The 21,000-nt window shown below is 48.8% G+C and overlaps 7 protein-coding genes across 7 annotated transcripts; 2 read left to right on the top strand and 5 right to left on the bottom strand.

Annotated features, from left to right (window-relative positions):
• Nucleotides 1–41: 41 nt before the first annotated feature.
• Nucleotides 42–2,872, bottom strand: RhiXN_09800 (Retrotransposable element Tf2 protein; the record flags this gene model as incomplete). Its single annotated transcript, XM_043329616.1, has 2 exons — nucleotides 42–1,434; nucleotides 1,512–2,872. 2 exons carry the CDS (start codon nucleotides 2,870–2,872, stop codon nucleotides 42–44), a joined length of 2,754 nt encoding a protein of 917 aa, XP_043182450.1.
• Nucleotides 2,873–4,444: 1,572 nt separating this feature from the next.
• RhiXN_09801 (alcohol dehydrogenase) lies at nucleotides 4,445–5,793 on the bottom strand (the record flags this gene model as incomplete). Its single annotated transcript, XM_043329617.1, has 4 exons — nucleotides 4,445–4,885; nucleotides 4,949–5,232; nucleotides 5,289–5,430; nucleotides 5,629–5,793. The coding sequence occupies 4 exons, from the start codon at nucleotides 5,791–5,793 to the stop codon at nucleotides 4,445–4,447; spliced, it is 1,032 nt and encodes a 343-aa protein (XP_043182451.1).
• A 696-nt stretch (nucleotides 5,794–6,489) lies between these two features.
• On the top strand, nucleotides 6,490–7,747 carry RhiXN_09802 (tigger transposable element-derived protein 6; the record flags this gene model as incomplete). Its single annotated transcript, XM_043329618.1, has 4 exons — nucleotides 6,490–6,870; nucleotides 6,910–7,002; nucleotides 7,069–7,265; nucleotides 7,348–7,747. The coding sequence occupies 4 exons, from the start codon at nucleotides 6,490–6,492 to the stop codon at nucleotides 7,745–7,747; spliced, it is 1,071 nt and encodes a 356-aa protein (XP_043182452.1).
• Nucleotides 7,748–8,686: 939 nt separating this feature from the next.
• Nucleotides 8,687–10,445, bottom strand: RhiXN_09803 (Sel1 domain-containing protein; the record flags this gene model as incomplete). The annotated part of the gene is made up of 3 exons (XM_043329619.1): nucleotides 8,687–8,878; nucleotides 8,933–9,106; nucleotides 9,156–10,445. The coding sequence occupies 3 exons, from the start codon at nucleotides 10,443–10,445 to the stop codon at nucleotides 8,687–8,689; spliced, it is 1,656 nt and encodes a 551-aa protein (XP_043182453.1).
• A 2,461-nt stretch (nucleotides 10,446–12,906) lies between these two features.
• RhiXN_09804 (G2/mitotic-specific cyclin cdc13) lies at nucleotides 12,907–15,789 on the bottom strand (the record flags this gene model as incomplete). The annotated part of the gene is made up of 6 exons (XM_043329620.1): nucleotides 12,907–14,146; nucleotides 14,194–14,645; nucleotides 14,703–14,977; nucleotides 15,035–15,274; nucleotides 15,328–15,393; nucleotides 15,453–15,789. The coding sequence occupies 6 exons, from the start codon at nucleotides 15,787–15,789 to the stop codon at nucleotides 12,907–12,909; spliced, it is 2,610 nt and encodes an 869-aa protein (XP_043182454.1).
• Nucleotides 15,790–16,486: 697 nt separating this feature from the next.
• Nucleotides 16,487–18,355, bottom strand: RhiXN_09805 (Cyclin, N-terminal domain; the record flags this gene model as incomplete). The annotated part of the gene is made up of 4 exons (XM_043329621.1): nucleotides 16,487–16,828; nucleotides 16,884–17,423; nucleotides 17,472–18,290; nucleotides 18,341–18,355. The coding sequence occupies 4 exons, from the start codon at nucleotides 18,353–18,355 to the stop codon at nucleotides 16,487–16,489; spliced, it is 1,716 nt and encodes a 571-aa protein (XP_043182455.1).
• A 54-nt stretch (nucleotides 18,356–18,409) lies between these two features.
• RhiXN_09806 (RNA-directed DNA polymerase from transposon BS) lies at nucleotides 18,410–19,337 on the top strand (the record flags this gene model as incomplete). Its single annotated transcript, XM_043329622.1, has 2 exons — nucleotides 18,410–18,423; nucleotides 18,470–19,337. 2 exons carry the CDS (start codon nucleotides 18,410–18,412, stop codon nucleotides 19,335–19,337), a joined length of 882 nt encoding a protein of 293 aa, XP_043182456.1.
• Nucleotides 19,338–21,000: the final 1,663 nt, after the last annotated feature.

The raw sequence follows: 21,000 nt of genomic DNA on the forward strand, positions 1-21,000 counted from the left end.
AAAGCAGACTTAGTTAGCCTTATCAGTAGATTACATAAGTGTTACTTGTAGTAGTACGGCCTCAAGCGCCCGACTCCACTAGCGTGTGCCCACCTTACAGTGGTGCACGACACTTTCTTGACCAGGTTATGTAACGGCCTGGCCATGTGACTGAAGTTGGCGACAAAGCGTTGTAGGAAGTTTGCAAATCCAAGGAAGGACTGAACTTCTTTAACCTTGGTGGGCGTAGGCCACTCTTGGACAGCCTGGATTTTGAGCTTGTCCAGACTAAAACCCTTATCTGATACAATGATTCCCAGATATTCTACGGAGGTGACGTGGAACGTGCATTTGGACGCCTTGCAGAACAATTGATTTTCCATTAGCCGCTTTAGGACCTCATGAACGTGTTGCGTGTGAGATGCGTCATCCTTAGAGTAGATTAGGATGTCATCAAGGTAGATGATGACGCATACATCCAGCAAATCTTTGAATAGTTTGTTCATAAAATGTTGAAAGGCGGCAGGGGCATTTGTCAACCCAAAAGTCATTACTAGGGACTCGTATAGACCGTATTTGGTGCAAAACACGGTCTTCCATTCGTCACCTTCCTTTACTTGTATGTTGTTATACCCCCAGCGTAGATCCAACTTAGTAAAGACCTTGGCACCGCGGAGCTGGGCCATAAGGTCGTCTGGTCTGGGTAGAGGGTAAACGTTTTTCTTTGTACAATTGTTGAGGTGGCGGTAATCCACAACCAGGCGGCAAGAACCATCCTTTTTTGGTACAAACATAACCGGGGAGCTGATTGACGACTTGCTGGGACGGATTTTTCCAGCTTTGAGCTCGTCCCTGAGCCAATCCTTGAGTGTAGCGGATTTGGCATTGGTCATGCTATAAAGGGGTGAGTTCAAGGGGCCTTCTTCCGTAAGTTCAATACCAATGTTGTAGTGCCTATGAGGGGGGAGCTTATTGAATTCTTCCTCCCCAAATACCTTTGCATATTGATGGTACTTGGAGGGTACTCCTTCAAGGGGGTTTTTGTCAGCTTCCTCCTCTTTGGCAATGGCTATGTGTTCTGGGGGCGTGTGAGGGAATGAGAGGGTGCGCAAGTTCCAATCAATTTTGGGATTATGGTTCTCTAACCATTTGATTCCTAAGATGGCAGCGTGTGATCCGGTATTGCAAATCAGGAAGGTTTCCGTCATGCGTTTGCCATCAATTAGGAAGGTTAGGTGGGCCTTCTTCCAAATCTTTCCAGCCTGGGGGCTTGACCCATCAAGCATAGTGACAGTGCGGGGTGAAGGGAGGTCTATAAGTGGGAGGCGGAGTGATTCCGCGGTACGGGGGTGCATGAATGAAGAGGTGGCGCCTGAGTCAATCAGGACTTCTAAGTATTCCGCTTTTTTCTCTGGTTTGATGGAAATTGTAAATAAGGGGGAGATTCTATTGTGACTATTCGATATGTTACATATTTCCAAGACAAGGCCAGAGTCCTTTGGGTCCTTGCGCGCGGCAGCAGGTACCCTTACTCTTTTCCCAATTGGGATTCAGAGTCTTCGCCAATTTTGGCGGTTTCCTTAGCCTTCCCTTTTTCCTCAATAGGGGTGGCTTTCCAGCCCGTGTGGCATTCCGCAAACTTGTGGCCCATTTTACCGCACTTGATGCAAGCGCCAGCGGCACAGCGGCAATTTTGTTCCTCTTCCAACACGAAGTTAGGGTTGTTGGAGAGTTTCTTTGAACCGGTAGTTGACTGGCCGGTACTCGTCCCCCTTGCAGGGTTGGATGGTCTGCTAGACTTATTATCCTTTGGCGGATGGCTAGCACGCTCTTCACGGAGAGCGTTGTTGATGACAAGTGCTGCGTTTTGCAGCTCAAGGAGGGTACGGGGGCGGTGTTCACGGGTGGCAATTTGGCGGCTGACCTCCCAATGGAGGCCACGGGCAAACTGGCCTTGAAGGGCCGCGTCATTCCAGTCCAGTTCCATGGCCAAGGTCCTGAACTTTGTGATGTAGTCTGCGCATGTGCCGGACTGGGTAAGAGTGGTGATTTTCCGCTCTGCGGCCCTTGTGGCATCAGGGTCGCCAAACGCTGCCAAGAATTCCAACTTGAAACCTTCAACCGTTTGAATGATGGCCCGGTGTGATCCGAGCTGGTCAAGGTGCGGATGGGCCCAGGCCCTGGCGGAGTCCTTCATATTCATCAGGAGGAAGGATAATACCTCCTGGTTGGTAGGGAACATCCGTGCATTGAGACGGGTCCAGGCCAACATCCTAGTCAGCCATTGTTTGGCCTTGCTCCCTATTTTGCCTGTGTAGGCGTCGGGGTGGTCAACCTTGACCGGAGCGGGGTAGGTGGCGACTGGAGCCGGAGGAGGAGGGGCAGCTGTTCCAATCGGGGATTGGAGAAGCGGAGATGGAGGGGGAGATGGAGGGGGAGATGGGACTTGCGGGGGCACTGCTTGTACGGGAGTGGGTTGGGCAAAGACGGGGAGCCCTTTGGATGGTTCGGGCCAGAATGAGACCCAACTAGTTGATCCAATAGGGTTGACTTTTGATAGGGGGCGTGGCGTTGCTTCCACGACCGGAGGCTTGGTATCCTCTGGGGTCCTTGGCCCGTGGAGTTGGAGGCTTCTAAGCCCATCCTTGACAGTATTGACGGCTTGAGAGATGTTCTCAAGGTTGGTACGGGCCTCAACCCCTGCTTCTTGGACTTCTTCAACCTTCTGTTTGAGGTGCTCAACTTGGCCAAGGAGGCCAAGGAGGAGGCTTGTGATCCGCTCGAGGGATACTTCCCCAAGTTCAACATAGGTGGCTGGCGGAAGTTGGGGTTCCAGCTCTCCCTGATTGATTGGGGAGCGGGTTCGAGAGGTTGGCCGGGAGCAGGTAGCCATGGAATGTGTTGGCGGGTAGGAGCGGCCAGCATGGGAAGATGCCCGGGACAAAGAGCAAGTGGGGGTGCGCAAGGTAATGGTGGGCGAGTGAGGGGGGTGGAGGCTGTGTAGCTGGGGTGCCTATATCAGGATTTATGAGCGCTTAACTACTCAAACGCTAAACCTCTGCGTCAAACGACCTAGCGTTGGACAGTAAGTACCGCTAATTACAGCCGTGGGCGGGCGTAATGTAGGGTCTAGTCTCTGCAAGCGGGTGTATCTGCTGTCTGAGGTTGCTGGTAGAAGGTGCGGCGACCGTGGGTATGCGGACGATAGTGGTAGTCTGCCTTATAGCAATTCGCTACTATGTGGGGGTGGGGGACTTTTGATTATTCTGTCCCGCAAGGTGGCCCCAATCACGTGATTTTGTGTCGTGCACCACTGTAAGGTGGGCACACGCTAGTGGAGTTGGGCGCTTAAGGCCGTACTACTACAAGCAACACTTATGTAATCTACTGATAAGGCTATACTAAGTCCGCTGTAAGGCGGCTTCTACTACTAACTAATGCGAGGGGGCCTTAGGCCTGGAGGTGTGGTGAGTTAGAGGGGTGGGGTGAGCGTTTGAATACTACTGGGGGCCTGCTACTTAGCTGGCTGACTAATCCTCCTCAATGAATATGAGACAAGGTAAAATCGACTTGGGATCTCCAAGCGATTTCCCTGCTGTATATATAGACAAAGCACACTATCTACATGGTCTGTGCGCGTGAGAGAAAGAAGTAACTAAGACAAATGAGAAGCGTGCTGCGGGCTGCGCAGAAGCGTGGATTTCTTCTAAGCGCCCTTGGCACGGCATCTCGGCGCGGCATCTCGGCATAATGAGCGCCGAGATCACGTGATCGAAAAACAAAAGGTATCAAGTCCGTAAAAAATACTAAAAATATCAGAAAAATCGTGCGAGTCCAATGGTATATGTTAGGAGGTTATAACATTTTGCTTGTGCTAGTACAGGTACCCTTCTCGTTTGTTGATTCTTAGTGGTGGGTACAAAACGGTTTGCAACCAACGTAAGGTCGATTACCTAGTGTCCTAGACGTCCTTAAGGGGCGTCAAGGCAGCGGGCGCTTGTGGCCGTGTGTACTAAGTGAGAACCCGCTTAAGGCGGTGGAGTTGCTACCTACAACGACGAGCTACCTAACTACAATGACCACGCGCTATAAGGCGGCGGCAAACTACGTAAGTACAGTGAGAACAACGCTTAAGGCGTGTACCTAATTGGTTACTGGCTGTAAGGCCTCGTACAATGTGTGGAGTGCGACAAGAGGTAATTGACCTGGGTGTTACCATGGTCGGTTGGCCTCCTTATATATTACAGAGGTGAGCTAATTACAAATACAATATATGCAATACCATAACCAATAAGAACCCCAATCCGCCGTTGGCCTTACTCACACCTACGTGTCACTGACGTGTCATAGTGATGTCATCAGGTGGAGGTGGCTACGTATGCTGAGGTAAGCGCGGATGGGGACGTGGCTTGGCGCTTAGCGTATGATATAAGCGCCGAAGTCACGTGATCGAAAATGTTGTCCGTTAGTCTTCGTTTAAATTCGAGAAAATAGGAATAAATTCCCTGGTATCAACTGTGTCTACAACAATATTGGCCTCAACAGTTAATTGGACCATTTCTTGCAACAAAGGTTTTGGGAAAGGAGTACCAGAAGTAATGCTGATGTCCCTAAATATGATGTCAGAGTAGCAGAAAGGTATTGGTTCCTTGGGTAATCCCACTACAACCATCACTCCGTGTTTGGCAAGTATCTTTGTGGCAAAATCATAAGCAGGGAGAGGATCCGTGGCCACAATGGCTGCTGAAACGCCCTTTGCTCCTTCAAACCGTGTTGAGATCTTCTCCAGCGCAGCTTCTGCCCCCTCTTGTGGGTTGATTGCAAGGTCTGGAGCAAGCCCATTTGGAAGCGTGTTCATGTAATCTAAGATGGACTGCCAGGTGTCAATTGCCACAGCCTTGTACCCCTAACAAATTAAAGTGAGCTCATTGGCATTGTCTGACCAAATGGATTGATCCGGAGTGCCTACCAATGCTTTTGCATACTGAACCCCTAGCTGCCCAAGCCCCCCAATACCCACAATGGCAATCACCAAGCCCTTGGGCTGTTTTGCTTGATATATCAAATTGTAGATGGTAGAACCCGCGCACATGAGTGGCACTGCTTTTTTGAATGACAATTCATGGGGAAGTTTCACTGTCCAGACCAGATTGCAGCACATATACTTGGCCATTCCGCCGTCCATGGTAAACCCAGCTGCCTGGACAGAGTTGCAATAGTTACTGATCCCCTTATGACAATTGTCACAGTTACCTAACAATCAAAGGTTTTGACTCAAGTTGATTACACCAAGAAGGGAGGGACCTGACATGCACTGCAAGAGAAACAGAACGTAGTTGTGCCAACCCAATCTCCAATTTTGAACTCTGTGACACCTTCTCCAACTGCCGCAACTATGCCCACATTCTCATGGCCAGGTACAACAGGCAATGTAACACCTTTGTAATCTCCCTGGTTGACACAGTAGCATAGTCAGAAAGAACCAGGGAAAGTTTAAACAGAAAATACAGAACAGTGATAGAAGACTCTCCAAACAGGCCACTGATGGGCCTTTTTAGTCAACAATGAATTTGCTCTCATGAGCAACTTCCCAGAGGGGAAGGTGTCAACTCTCTGATTGCCCAAACAAAGACCTGAAACTCAACTTACCACCATAGCTACAGTTTTGGTGTGACAAAACCCTGCAGCCATTACCCTCAAAACTAGCACCCCTGGCCCCGGTTGGGGAATGGGCAAGTCTGTGTGGTAGATGTATGGTTTATTGAATTCTTCAAGCCAAAGCCCGCGCATAGTACCAGTTTCAGGAAGAGCCATTATGAAAGTAGCAAGGGGCTGAGGAGGGAGTGACAAGTCAGATTGAACTTAAGTGGTCTTGTGGCCCTCTCCAATCTGCCCGTATCTTGCCTCTGCCATTTCAACCCCACCACCTCCACTCTTCCCTCCACCCTCCACCACACCTCTCCATCATGATTATGGTTTAGTGCAACAAACCCTATGACATCAGATTTGATACTTGCCGTAGCGTGCAAACAATACAGTCAACTTCCACTTGATGCACCACCACTTGATGCACCACTCTTGGCTTTTGACCCTGAGCAATTCTTATGTCATAAGGAGCGGTTTCCATGTAGCACAGCCATACAAGATAAGCATATGTGGTTCAATTGCGCGTGTGGAAATTATTTAATGTATAACTATAATTCTCTTACAAATTTCATTGTATCCAATACTACTCACTCAGTAGCTTGACTATTGTTTCCATCATATGACTATTGTTGTGCACTACTACTTGAGCTTTATGTGCTACGTGTCTCTTCTACTCCTCCTGCTGTGTATATAAACCCATCTATGCGTTGCATTGGAATCAAGCAGTTTACTCTATAGCCTTACTAGCACACTTGTTTTGCACTTTGCATCATATTTTCACCCTTTTTTGTCCAAAGTTGTGAGTTGTTATATGCATATATTCATCTGAAATTTAATCAGGCTTGCAGATATCTTTCCTGAAACATGCCAGCAGATTGCCACATCCTACGCCAGAGCCTCACCTTCCAGCAGCAGCTTCAAGTTGCCGCTTTCTATTGCAAGAACAAGGAAACTCTCCCAATGGGCAAGATTGTCTATTCCCTTTGTAATCAGGGCTTCTCAACAATTTGCTGCCAGACCATTCTCCATCACGTATCTAACAAAGACACCACTTGCCAGTACATTTGCAAAGATATTTGCAATAGTACCTTGAGCCAATATCAATCTGGTGTCTTGCCTGCGCTTGAGCTCAAGCTCTATGAGTGGATTTGTGAAAAAGAGCGTGACGGACTTCAACTTAATGGCTATTTGATTTGCAAGAAGGGCCAGTGGCTTGCTTGTGATATGGATATTGACCCAGCTCTTGTACACAGCTTCTCTGACAGGTGGCTCACTTGATTCAAGCATAGATTTGGGATCAAGCAGTACACCTTCCATGGTGAGGCTGCATTGGCACCAATTGCAGAGCTTGAGAATCACAAATGCACAATCCAAGAGGTGCTTTCTTGATACCCCAAGGACAGTGTCTTCAATGTTGATGAGACAGCGCACCTACCTTCACAGAGTCCCAAGTCTGGCCTTGCTTCTCAAGCCTTACCTGGGGTCAAGGCAGACAAGACACGGCTAACATATGTACTTGGGACTAGTGCTACAGGGGAGAAACTTCCGCCCTTTACTATTGGGTTTGCCTCCCATCCTTGCTGCTTTACAAATGGTCCTCCATCCAATTATGGCTTTGATTATGCTTCCAATAAGAAGGCGTGGATGACAGCCAAGCTTTGGCAAGCATAAGTAATTTTTTTAGTAACTTTTGTTGAGTTTTATTTAAACATTTACGCGTAGATATCTTGAATGTCTTAATGCGCAAATGGAATCCCAAGGTTGCCAGATCCTTTTGCTTTGTGATAACACCAGCTCTCACAAACATGATCCAGCATGCACTCCCAACATTGAAGTTTACTACCTGCCTCCAAACCTTACGTCTTGGATCCAGCCTATGGACGCAGGTATTATCCGCAACTTCAAGTCTAACTATTGCTGGCTCCACACCAAGTTTGTCCTTGATTGTAAGGCAGCTGGTACATTGAATCCTTACAAGGTTCATCAGCTGGACACAATGCATTTGTCACAGCAAGCATGGGACAAAGTCTCTGCATCAAGCATCTGGAATTGCTGGCAACACACTGGTATTCTTCCCAAGCTCTGGGAAGTCAAGTGCCAGTTGTCTAATGTTTCTCTTTAATATTTTTTTAATTCCACTATGCTTGTCTTACTTTAGCATGTAGCAACACACTTGTTTACCGTCTACTCAATGTACCAAGCTTTCATTAAATATATCTTATCTTATCTTACAATAGCGCCAGAAGCCAACTTCATGACCAAGATGCTTACTAACCTAAAAGCCATCAAAACACCTGAATTCCATAAGGCCCATCATGGTGCATCAAGTGGAAGTCGACTGTACTAGACTAGTACTGGTCTGGCCAATTGCGCATAGACGCTGAATGGCTTGCGCATGCCCAAGTCTACAATCATCCGGTAGGGATCAAAAGTGGGAGATCGCAAACGCCAAGATCATAAAGCCACATGGCCATCAAGGGGCCCACCAGACATCCAGGAATCAGGAATTGTCATCTGCGCTCGGCTGCCCACTTTCCCCGATTAAAAACAGTTACCGTATAATGCATTGTGCCCCCCTTCTGAGCAGATCGAGTCTGAGAGAGAGCCGATATTGAGCAAGCCGAAAAGGATTTCAAGTCCGAGGTGGCAAGCGAGCAAGAGCAACGTGCACTCAATTGAGTAGCCCAAATGGAAAGTGATGCCCACGCTTCGTATAAGATCTCAACGCCACAAAAGTGGCCCAGACAAGAGCAAGCTTCAGCTTCACGTCGACTGTGTGCACGTTGCATAGAATTTTGAATTAACGATCGTGATAGCAGACAAATAATACTCTGGCAATACTTAAAACGTGAGTGATCAACAAACCATATCACAAACAAAACTGAAGGAATCAAACAAAGAAAACAAGGAGGAGTTGGAGCTGGGCCACGTATATCCCAGTCGGGAGTAAAAGCTGCGGCGTGGATCTAAGAGTATAAAGAAACATAAGAACTTGAGGGGTATGTAGGCGAGACAGACGAATGTGGCGCAGAAGAGGATTGTCCGTAATGCCTTGAGCATTTCACATAATTACGCAGTTCTTGTCTTTGCCACCAGCGGCTGCTGTAGCCTGCTCACGAGAGATGACATTCCCAGGCAAAGGACCTCCGGAAGTCGCCTTGAGGCGTTGCATGGCGCGTTTATCGCCGGCTTCGGCCGCACGTTTGTACCAATGCATAGCATCAGGAAGTGATTGAACAGTACCAACGCCAACCTAAAATAATAGGCCTCAATTCAAGATTCTATGGAAACAGGCCACGGAACTTACCTCGGAAAAGTATCCGACTGCATACATCGCTTTGCCCAGGCCCTGCTCCGCGGCCCTCTTTGCCCATAGATAGGCCTCGGTATCAGACTGAGGCAGTACGCCGGGTGATCCAACCAGGTACCAAGCAGTCAGGGCAAAGCATGCGTCGCGGTGATCTTGTTGTGCAGCGATGTTCTATTCCCCCTGTCAGAATAATTGCGAAATAAGTTAGGGGATTGCTTACGTAGTAATGAATTGATAATGCAGCATCTTGTGGACATCCCATCTTGCCATACTCGTAACACTCGCCCAGACGGTAAGCACTTGGGGCATAGCCTAATTCGCTAGCCTGGGCAAGGAGTTCGGCAGCATACTCATAGTCGACGAATAGAACATTGTCGACGCCACGCTCGTGAAGAAGTGCTAATTCATGTAACGCATGGGGAAACTCAGCAGTGGCATGTTCGGCGCTTCGCTTGAGCCATTTGACACCTTCCTTGGGTCTCTTGGACAACCCGAGCTCACCATTGAGCTCGGCAATCCCGAGACGGTAGAGCGCACCCGGGTGAAGAGCAGCTGCAGCCTTGCGGAAAAATTGAACTGCCTTGGCGCTCTCGCGACGACAGCCCCAGCCATTCTCACAGCATGTTCCTGCGCGGTAGGCCGCATCGGCGTGGCCGTGTTTGGCAGCCAACACGAACATAGGATAGGCCCGATCAAAATCTTGGCGGGAACGGTTAGTGCCAATTCCATTCGCCATACAATCGGCCAGGAAATACTGTGCCTCGCCATGGCCACGGTCTGCCAAGCGCTTGAGGAGTTGCACGCCTTCGCGGGTGAGCTCTTCGCGCTTCTCTTCGATCTTTTCGATTTCGAGTTGGTTGCCGCCAGTAGCAGGAGGCAGGGCCAGGGATTTGCTCGCATCGATCATAAAAACAGCGAATTCAAATTGAACGTCGGGGTCGTTTGATTTGCGGGCATTGGCGCGGTAGAGCTCGAGTGTGCGTTCATGAGAAAGAAGGTTTGCCTCCTTTCCGGGGCGAAGATGCGAATGATCAAGTAGGGGCTGTTCTCCAGGGAGAGGTTTGGGCATTACAGACTGGGTTGTGATAAAGCGACCACTTCCAGAAATGGACTGAGCGTAATTGGGCTGCGGTTGGGGCGCAGCTTGCTGTGAGAAAAATGGGTCTGGGTCGTTGGGCGAGAGGGGCGGCTCAGCGGGCAGGAACTGGGGGTTTCGATGACCAGAGCGTGAGCCTGCGAGTGAAGCGCCGTCGGCCTCTTGAGATACCGAATTGCGCTCATTTTGCACACTCGGACGTGGGTCAAATTGCGAATGGGGACGGGGCTGGCTGTCTCCTTGTGACTGGCGGGGGGGACGAGCACGTGGAGAGCGCGCATCTGGCTCGGGAGTGCCACGCTGAGAGTTCATGACGATTTCAGAAGGTGACGCTGCTTGTTCGGAGATGACTGTCTGGCGGTTGTCTCCAGGAGCCTGCGAGGATGATCGTCGGGATGACCTAGGTTCGGCCATGTCAATAAATGACAAGTCTAAGTTACAGCTGAAGCTGACCACAAATCAATAAGTCATCGCAATCCCACACTGATAACGCCTATTACTTACCGTACGGGCTATGCAGGGAATCAAATCACGAGGAATACCGTCCAAAAACGTCGTGAAGATTTTGGTACTTGAGTTACAAGCGCGGTGATGCGGTGACTAGTCGGGGCAAATTGCCCAGCAACAACAAAAGAGGAGAGGACGGGGAGAGGGAGAGGGAAGAGGGGGTCGTGGCCGGAGGTCGAACGTGCTCTCTAAGAACACTTATTCTCAACCACCGGTCAGGGCGTCATTATGTAACCGAAATCGTCATTCGGGCGCTCATGTCAAGACCGAGAATTGTATTAAATACCACGTTCCTCGCTCTATTCGCATCGACATTATTTTATCGATACAGGCGGAATTTCCTGCCTTTGACATCTCAAGGCGACCAGTTACTCCGGTCTGTCAACGTGCGCATAAAGTTTCTGCAAGGACGATCCATGTTTGGCTTGGCACCTCTGGTCCAAAGCCCGACCAAGAACCAGCCACCGTACAGGCTGACGAGATGAGTCCATGGAAATAATACATTTTCGGTCGCACTTGTGTGGCCGGCAAGCATTTTCTACTACTGTAGAACCACGCACTAGAAAATTGTTATATTTTTAGCCTTGAGATGATCTTCGCCAAGTCGCGCTCATATATCTCCAGCAACTTGCAGTTGGGGTTCCGGTCTAATCCGAAAGAGTAACCATCACTTCAAGGTACAAGAGTATCCAGTCCTAAAGATCTTGGTCAAGCCACTTTCAAGTGTGTGTGTAAGGAATATGGGAGCCCGTTTGAGCCGAACCAACAAGTTGTTGCAAACGCACATATTTTGTTTTATTTTATTTTAAAAGAGAGGATCAACAAAACGCGATAGATACAGTGTTCTTCCAGTTCGGCATCGCGAACGTCGGCCAGGAACATAAAGTGACACTAACCGATCGTTCCCGGAACGTTATTTCACATCTCGATGGCTGATGCGAATGACGTTGATGGCGTTGACCGGTACACATATTTATTCACTTTTACGTAGTCCACCGCGTGAAGGTATGTCGTACAGCCGAATAGGACAGTGGGGGTTAGCCTTCCTGTACAGGCCCGGGCCGTTGAAAAACAAACATATTTTGCTTGGCGTCCAGGGCAAAGAGATCAGAACGTCGCGCTTTTTTGTAACCTACGGGGAGCGGGGCAGCCCATAGAGAAGAAGAAATTCAAAATAAACTCACAAAGGCCACTTTCCAAAACTGCCAACCGGTACAGCATTTATGGATGCATTGGAAGACATCAACTTGTTCAGTAGACAATTAGAATGATCTGTTCTCAAAATAAATGGCAAGAAATTAATTCGATACCGTCAATGGCTCACCTCATATGGTGTTTTTATCCACAGTAAATCAAAATATGAGCTTATTTTATTCAGCTGTTCAGAGATATTCTATCTGGAGTATCTACAACGGAAGTCATGCTTTGGCATACGACCACCCATTTTTGTGAGTAAAGCATGTGGTACAACTATGATAATCCTTGCGATCCCAACCCACCGCTTTGTGGTCCAATAATCAGCCTCGGAGTAACATCCCTGTTCTAGGTATGTAGTTAAATCTGACCCCGATACGAGGAATCCGTGTTTTACATGTGCCAAGTACAGCTAACATAGACCAACCTGCGAGGTATTCCTTATTGTGGGCATGTCACTTTGTCCTTTGACTAACAGTGATAGATTTCCCTATGATATAACTCCAAGCTTGTAACGTGGCATCTTAAACAATCACACACCAGTAGACCAGCTGGTTCATGAATCGCCACAGCTGTAGTAGGCGCTCAAGCCCGTCCCTCCTTTCTTGGTGTGATCGACTGCGACTCTGTTCGGGTGATTGGGTTTACCGTGGATGACGGAATGGCCGATTATATGCGCCGGGATCCGGTCTGGATGATGAATCTTCCGGATGAATTACCATCCCCAAGCCCAGAAGAGTCGACGCGGCAATGTTAACGAAATAGGATATAGTTCCTCAGGCGCCAATGTTGCGAGTATTTGTATGGAAGCTTTAGATTGTACCGAAAGCAGTTGCTGTGATTGCCAATGTGGTGTTTCCCCGTTCATGATTCGTCTTGATGCGGTGAACTCTCCAGCCTCATAGAAACGCGTTAAATTATTAGTCTTGTGTAATGATTATCACTAACTTTTGCATTAATAGAACCCAAGCATATGCCATGTTCAACACGTCATAGCGCTTATTTGACATTCGCAAACTGTGACTATTTAATTAATATAATTGCAACATGTGCGCGTTCAAATATTAAGCTTATGTATGCGTATCACTACACAAAAATTAATTTATCAGACGCACATTCTGTGCCACGAACGCGACCAGATTCCCCAGTTGGTATGGTGGAAGCCACGAGAACCTCAAGCCTGCTTTCTCTTGACCCCTTTCCATTGTATGCTGTATTCTGTCTCGCCTCTCTTGCCGCTGAGCATAGGCTTCATTGCCAGAAGCGCCTCCACATTTTCCTTATTCTCTCTACGTGGGAAGTCTTCGAGGAATGATGCACCCCCTAGTAATGCCTTGTATTGAAACTCTGTCGTTGAGGGGATGGCCTTAAATACGGCTGAGTTGCAGCCACGAGCGGTGAAGTGGTAGTGGTAGTTGTCGCATACTGCTTGCTTGGTGCTTTGACCACTATGGCAGAGCTCTTCGTTTGCCTGAATAGGACCTTCTCTTCTCGTTTTGGCTGCGAACTCAAACACGATCGATATCACGGGCTTTTTGTGGTCTGAAACAGTGATCGTCCTATCGATATGACATCTTCGAGCCGTCTGCCGGTTCTTGAACTGCAGATTGATTGCCGACGTTGTTGCTGGCAGGATGGGGTTCTCCAGAGCTCCCATGTGTATTGGGATTACCGCATCAACTGACTCCTGCCCATCCTTGGCCTGGAGGGCTACACCGCGCAGAAGTGCTACCGCCAAGCCGTACTCAGAGATCATCTCTGTGTCATCAGCAAGACCAAAGTGGGAGAAGAATACGTAGCATCCAGCAAAAGCAGTACTGAGCTTTTGGACTTGTCCTTGGGGGTTCGTGGACTTGGTCTCCATTATCAGCCGGTGGTGCTCTTCTCCAAACAGGGCCTCAAGAAAGGCCACAACTGGGATTGGACGATGGTACCAAGGTGTGTTCTTTTTTGGTTCATATGCTCCGTAACAGCTTTTCAGAGCAATGTCGTGAGCCGATGTCAGAAGAAGTCGGCCAGCAAGCTCTCCACGTTCTCCCCGAGCCATCAACCCATTTGACAGCTCCTCCCATAGTCTTCGAGGCCCCTCCACAGAGACTCCTTTTAAATTGAGGCCCGCACTAGAAAGGTATCGTCCAGCGGCTTCTGCCAGAACAGGCTCGGAGGGTGCTCCAGTATGCATATACTCTCGATGTTCTGGGATAGAATAAACCATGCGCATATGTGACTCAACCAGTTTTGACTGGATCAAGTATGATCCACGTATGGTCTGGTCAAAGGTAATCCCCACGCGAACCCCCAGAGCAGCAAGCGTCGAGTCGCTAGTTTTCCAGTCTACTCCATTGGCGCCCAGCTTATTCATCGCAAATTCAAAGACACATGAGCTTGGATCGACTTGTCGCTGAGCATTCCATCTATGTGGACTGTTAGTGCATTATGTAGGCTTAAGTAGAGAACTTACAGAGGGCGTCCAAAAGCTGCCATTACATCCACATCGGCCGCATTTGTAAGCGTTAATGGTCGTCTCTCTATCAGCATATTTTTGCTATGGATATCAAAAGGTAGCTCGGTGAAAGGCAAGATCAGCTTTGAACCGCTAGTCACCCGTTCTGATGGATAGCTGGATACTGGGGGAGCAAAGCCTTCCAGTCGAGAGTTTGTTGATAAGAATATAAAGAACACTCTATAGTTGATAAGCATTGAAAGAACTGTTCCTAGGTTATGGTACTGGTTGCGCTCGTGGCCTTCATAAGCTTTTTCGACCGGCAAGGTGAGAAGGTGAGCCTCGTCAAAGTACACAAAGCACACATTATCACCACTCTTGTCGGGTTGGCTGGACATAAGTGTACTGAGAAGTTTATCGCAGCTGCTCTTCATGAGCCTCTCTAGCTCAAATGGATGTCGATTATTATCCTAAGAGCTCAACTCAGTGAAACAACCACCAATATGCAGCACAAACCCAGCACTTACTTGGCTAGCCTTGTTGGCAGACTCAACTACGTTGTCATAGAACTGCCTTCTGTTGCTCCCCACTGCCTCATCTTTTTGGCCTTCCCTGAGATATGTTGCCCAGCTTCGAGCCAGGTCTGGCCCAGTCAAGCCGCTACAGTGTTCCTTGACCAGTTCTTGGGCCTTGTCGAAAAGCTTGCAGAGGAAGAGCATGTAATCGATTCGCTGCTTCTCATCGCTTTCGTTTCTGCGAGCCTCAAAGTAGGTTCGTACACATATATCTGGCGGAGGATATGCTGTTACGCAAGGTATCTCAGTCATTGAACTATTGACGACGCACAGAGCACACCTACCCTTTTTGTTCTCTGGCATTTGTTCGCGAATGTTGATCGGAATAGTGAAAACTGTATTTCCAGCTTCCTCGACCATCCTGGACTTGCCCATGCCAGACGACTGAATGACTGAGATTGACCAGTTGTATGCATGCTGGGCGGCGGCTGTTCCAGCAAATCTTTTGCGCTCTGCATTCAGGGTGTTGATAAAAAGTCTATCTGTGCTTCCTATGTATTCAGACTCAAAAACCGCTTTGAGACCTGATTATCATGCTGTGAGTGTGCACATCCTGCGCGTAGAACACGCTACTTACTTTGACCACTACCGCTGGTGGTGAGCTCCGAGGCAATTGCTTCAGGCTCATTGGGTGGCATTTCGGCTATAAAGAGAGAACACAGTTAACTTTTTATTCTACAGTAAGCTAAGTCAGACACGTACGATCTCCCATAAGCTGAGCAAAGTCTTTGCTTGCATATGCGGCATCAAGCTTTCCCCTGAGTGCCGAATGCCCATCCAGGTACGACATGCAATAGTCCTTGGTTTTATTGTTGCCCGCACCAGCAGTTTTGAGCAGGATGTAGAGCAGTGTGCATTGGTGATTGAAATAAAGGCCTCCGTAGAGCGGGTCGGTGGCGAAAACTTCGCCATGGGCTTCAATTGCCCTCGCAACGTTATAGTTAAACCCAGCTGCGTTCATTCGATGGTGTATATTGTCGACGGTTTCAGTAGTCTGAGAGTCTGTGAGTCTGCTTTTGATATTCGTGGTGGAGTCCATGGCTATGTTGGGGTGTCTGAGCGACCGGAACAAGTTCTCTGTTATATAATCTACACAGGTGTCACGGGGGCCCATGTATGGCCATTAGCCGTGAGAAATTACAGAATATAGCTGGGTATGTTAGCCGCCCCCGAATAATCAAGCGGCTCTAATAGATCTCCCAAACTTAAAAGAATTACACTAGGGCGAGTACTGCGGGATTTCCTCCTGACTTTTGTTCCACATCAAATACCAAAGCCGGACATCACATTGCCTAATATGGTATTTGCATGAAAATTACTTGATGTTGATTATCTATTTGTGGCCATGTGTATGACCCATAAGGGGTGTATATATGCGCCCAGACGTTTTATACCCCTGAATACTTAATTCCCTCATAAACTAAATTGATTTTTCTATCTATATTCCTACTCAACATACTTTCAAAGTCCAAAACAAAACAAAACAAAACACAAGAGAACTTATGCACATGTAGACAACCAACTAGAACCTGAGTCGACGACTATCATATACAAGGTTAGAGAGCATAACAAACAAGAACACAATGGAAGGTGACGCGCAAAGAGGAGTGGCGCTAAGTATGCCAAGGGACTGATAAAGATAAAGTGAATGCGAACCGAATGGATGAATAGATGAGCGGGCGAGATAGCATATGCGAGGCAGGGTGAGCATACATAGTTGAACGAACAAAGGATGGTTACTCGGCATACTCTTCGCCTGCAGCTTCTTCTGCCTCCTGCTCCAGGCGAGCAGTAATCTGCTCTCGTAGGATGGGTAGTGCAGCCGGGAGATCAACTTCGACTTGTTCCGCCGTATCATCGCTTGCAGGCCCTTGGCTTGAACGTTTGGGTTCAGGGGGCCAGCGCTGCTCAGCCCATTTACGAGCATAGGCTGCGCATTTAAAGTATTTCTTTCCAGAGTACTTTTTCCAAAGACTCTCGTGTGCTGAAGGTGGCTGAACAATATAGTTGAGCATGATATTTGCACAAGGGAGAAGTGCTTCTTCGGAGTATCCACTGTAATGCTCGAGGTTCGCGTTCTGGACAAACAACTGTCAATACAAACATTAGCAGCGAATCGACGTTCAGACTAACCCATTCCTCTCGATCAAGAACAAGACGTGCCAGCCAGAGTGACGCCGCAGATAGCAAACTCGGAGTACACTTGAGGAGCTTCTCTTCAACCACACTAATCTCGACAAGAAACTTGGCCATTGTTCGGGTCTGAACATCATACGCATCGGCTTTACTCGCTCGTCGTAACCAGCTCATCGGATTGGGATAGCTGAGGTCCCATCCGAGGGTTCGAAGGATGTACTTCTCGGCTTGGAGGATCTCCTGTTCGCTATAACCTGAGTCGGAAACCTTGAGGAAGTTTTGAACCGAAGGCGCCATGATTTCTTCGTACTTGGCTGCGACAAACAGACCCGTAATTCCCACAAGTTGCAACTTGACCAGCGACACAATACGCATAGAGAGGAACCGATCGATGATGTTACAGGCAAGGAACAGGGTCTCAGGGAGCAGTCGGAAGCGGGAGTGAACTTGGATAATCCAATCCATGAGGATTCCTCGCATCTCCCATGTTAAGTCGGGTTGGGACTTCATGTAGACAGGACTAGGCATTGTGCGAACCTGCGTACAGGTGAGTGCCAAATGTGATATCGGAATCTAGAAACATACCTCGAGCTCCTTCATGTACTCGAAGATCTCGGCAACATATTCTGCAACCATGGTTGGATCGTCCGCATCCTCGGCGTCCAAGTCATCCCAACGTTGTTTAGTTCCCAGCCCAGTCGTCTCGCCGTCTTTTGCCACGCCTACATCGAACGGATTGTCGTCAACCTTGGTTGGCACAGCCTGCGTGGCCTCCACAATTTCGGGTTTCTCCACTGGGACCGCAATCCGATCGTTGGATCGCCTTCGTTTGGCTTCCGGTTCGTCTTCGTGATAAACAGGTTCGGGTTCGGGTCGTGGTTCAGCCTTTTCCTTTCGTGTCGCCTCCGTGGGCTTTCGTTTTGTGCAACCAGCCACTACTGACTTGGAGTTCGTAGTGGATCCTTGAGTGATGAGTTTCTCCTTCCCCTTCTCTTCAGATTTTGAAGCAGCCTGAGACGCCCGACGCTTCCGAACTGGCAGCTCCACCTCCACCACAAGTTTTGTCCCAGACACACTGGTCCCAGCCGAATCCGTTCCGACGGCCTCCTTCTCCTTTTCAGCCTCCTTAACCTTTCCGGCTCGGGCCTTTAACAGCTTCTTCTTCTCAGCATTGGTGTTATCGTTGAGCGCTTTACGTTTCTTAATTAGAGCCGCAGCGGCACTCAATGCATTGGAAGCCAGGCTCGAAACCGGTCCCGAGGTGGATGTTGTCGTCGGTATTGGCGCTTGTTTCTTCTCTGCCACCGCCTCTGCGCCAGGTTTGTCTCCGCGAGTGCCACGGCTCGCTGTACGCCCAGTGTTTTCGTTTGCAGTCCTTGTTACCCTGGTCGTCCTTCGTGTTTGCTTTGCGAGGGATCAACATAGCTCGATAAAATTTTGAGAAGGAAGCTTACCGTGACGGTAGACATACTCGGTAATATGGGCCTGCTTAAGTCTATGAGGCTCGACGGTAGGAGGATGAGATGAAGGTTGACAAGTTGGTGGAGAAACACAATGTTGTGGAGGGCCTAACTCAATAACAGTCGAGTCACGTGGTCGGGAGTCCGGAAAGTAGGAGTTGGATACAGCATCGTATGGAAGAAAGAGGAGGTCGCCAAATTCAGCGGCGGCATCGGCCCTCGCGCGGACATATTTGACGCCGAAATGCTCGCGCTTGCGCTCATTGTCCGCAGATGCACGCGATTTGCAAAGTCACACAATATTCTCAGAATCCACATCTTCTCGGACAACCTAGCCGCCGTACGCATTATCAACAAATGCAGCCCCCATGCCGCCCAATACGCATCAATACTATTCCGAAAAGAGGCCCACACATTCCTTCAAGGCAACGCAAGGAGGTCAATCGTGGTCCAATGGATCCCAGGCCACTCCAAAATCGAAGGCAACGAACGTGCGGACAAACTGGCTAACGCAGGACTCGACTCCCGCCCCACGCCGTTCTTTAACCGGACCGCTACCTGGGCCAAATGCCGCGCCACTCAACGCGCAGCCAAGTCATGGGGACGCTTATGGGCAGAACACCCCCACTCAAAAACGGTCCAAAAACACATCCCACGTCCCCCGGCACTCAAATTGCACCCAATATTCCAAAACCCCAGTATCCCTCGATCGGTGTCCTCCCGCCTCATCCACGTTATGACAGGCCACGGCTGCTTCGGCGAATACAAGGCCAGAATGCCTTTCATTAACGGAAGCGCCAAGTGCCAATGTGGCGACCCGAACCAAACCATCCCCCACCTCCTGTTCCACTGCCCGCTTGCCGAAGACAGCCGCAAGCTCCTTTTCGAAGCGGCACCAGACCTCAACCCCGCAACCCTCTTCGGGACCCCCAAGGGATTGGAAGCGGTCGCCAAATTCATCTACCATTCCGGAATTGGCCTATATAAATAGCCATATCCTCACATCGACGCTCCCCCTGAAGTCGACGAGAAGTCTACCGTCTTTCCCAACTGCGGCACAGAACCCCGCCGCACTCGCATACACGTTTATTTTATTTCATTTTTATCTCTCTCTCTCCCTCCTCCTTGCTCTCGCGTTGCCTGTCCTTTTTCTGTGTCATGTGCCTTATGCGCGTTGGCGTTGTTCTTTGTATTCTCCCCGAGCGGTTTGCCTTGTTCGCATGTAGCTCCTGTTAGTCTCTAATAGAAGTGTATTCAAAAAAAAAAAAAAAAAAAAAAAAAGTCGAGTCACGTGGTGACCAATCAGTTGATCCGAAAATCAACTAGGGGCCAAGCATGGATATATACGGCGGTCACCGGCCAAGCCCGCGGTTTTGACCCGGGCAGACAGAATATATGCTGGTAACACGGCCAACAGGGGCGGAAATGGGCGATACAGTATCGTGAATGCGAACAGTTACAGGGGTTTCTTAGCAAATATTGGGTCGGGCGACGTAACGCCAAACTCTTCGGTTGAGCTACTTTAAATTATGATAGGAACGAAAATAGACCAACAGCAATAACGCACAGTGTATTTGAGAAGCTCGATGATGTATTGAACTGATGTAGTTAAAAAAACTAAATTTAAGGCTTTAGTAGCAGTCACGAGCTCTTGGTTCCCGCTCAGCCATTATATCTTACCGTATCGTGCGTCAGTACCCAGAACTAGGGTCCGAATAGGGATACCCTTATGTAGAAACTCGTCAAGCTTGTGCGATGCCGGATAAGTTTGGCCAATACGCACCAATCAATAATGCTGGAGTTAAAGGTGAGTCAACGATTTAATTCGTAGGTGTGCACCAATATGTTGTAAGGGATTCCCATAATGTCTAGTGCGAACCTTCTGGGAACCAAGCTAGCTATCACTTCACTCCCTTGGTCGGTCTACTACGATCCCCGGATCGACACCTCGTTATAATTAAAAAGGCACCGAATCTATATCGAATACTAAGGAAGTAACCCCGGATAATTTATTGGTGACGTATTGGTCTCCACTAAGATGTATGTACAGTTTAATTTATCTGGCATAAACATCAATTGTAGGCCCCACGTACGACGTCATCCTGGCCCCTTTCTGTTAAATCCTTGATTTGGCGAGCCGGTTGTGTTATCGGCAAAGGGATCTAAAAGTAGTCTAGTGACCGGATATATTGTCGATGTGTAACGGGAGATAAAGTATACTGGTACTTGCGAGAGCTGCGGCGGCACGGACTGTGCCGTAGTTGGGCTGGAGGTATGTGCAAGACGGCGCGGGTAATCCGGGTCACCTTCTGGAAGACTGACCATGAATGTCAATTCTAGCGCTACGACTAACTCTAATACTAATCCTCAGAAGACTGCCTTGGTGCTATATATGACCGAATGAGCGCGTCATAAGGTGATCATTCCACTTCGATGTGCGTGATTGTCCGCGATGAAAGAGGAGGTGAGATCTGGCGGTCTAGGCTTACATACATACTGATATGGTCATGGGGTAAATGAAGTTTGCTTGTATCGCACCCAGCACTGTGAATGATGACGTCGGACGGATGGTTCTCGACGAATGGATTGGAGTTTCGTCGAGGGGCAGGTAGGCACCAAAGCGACGCTTCTCCCCAGTACACTACTATGTGAGA

This window comes from Rhizoctonia solani, chromosome 8, assembly GCF_016906535.1.
Source record: "Rhizoctonia solani chromosome 8, complete sequence".
NCBI lineage: Eukaryota > Fungi > Basidiomycota > Agaricomycetes > Cantharellales > Ceratobasidiaceae > Rhizoctonia > Rhizoctonia solani.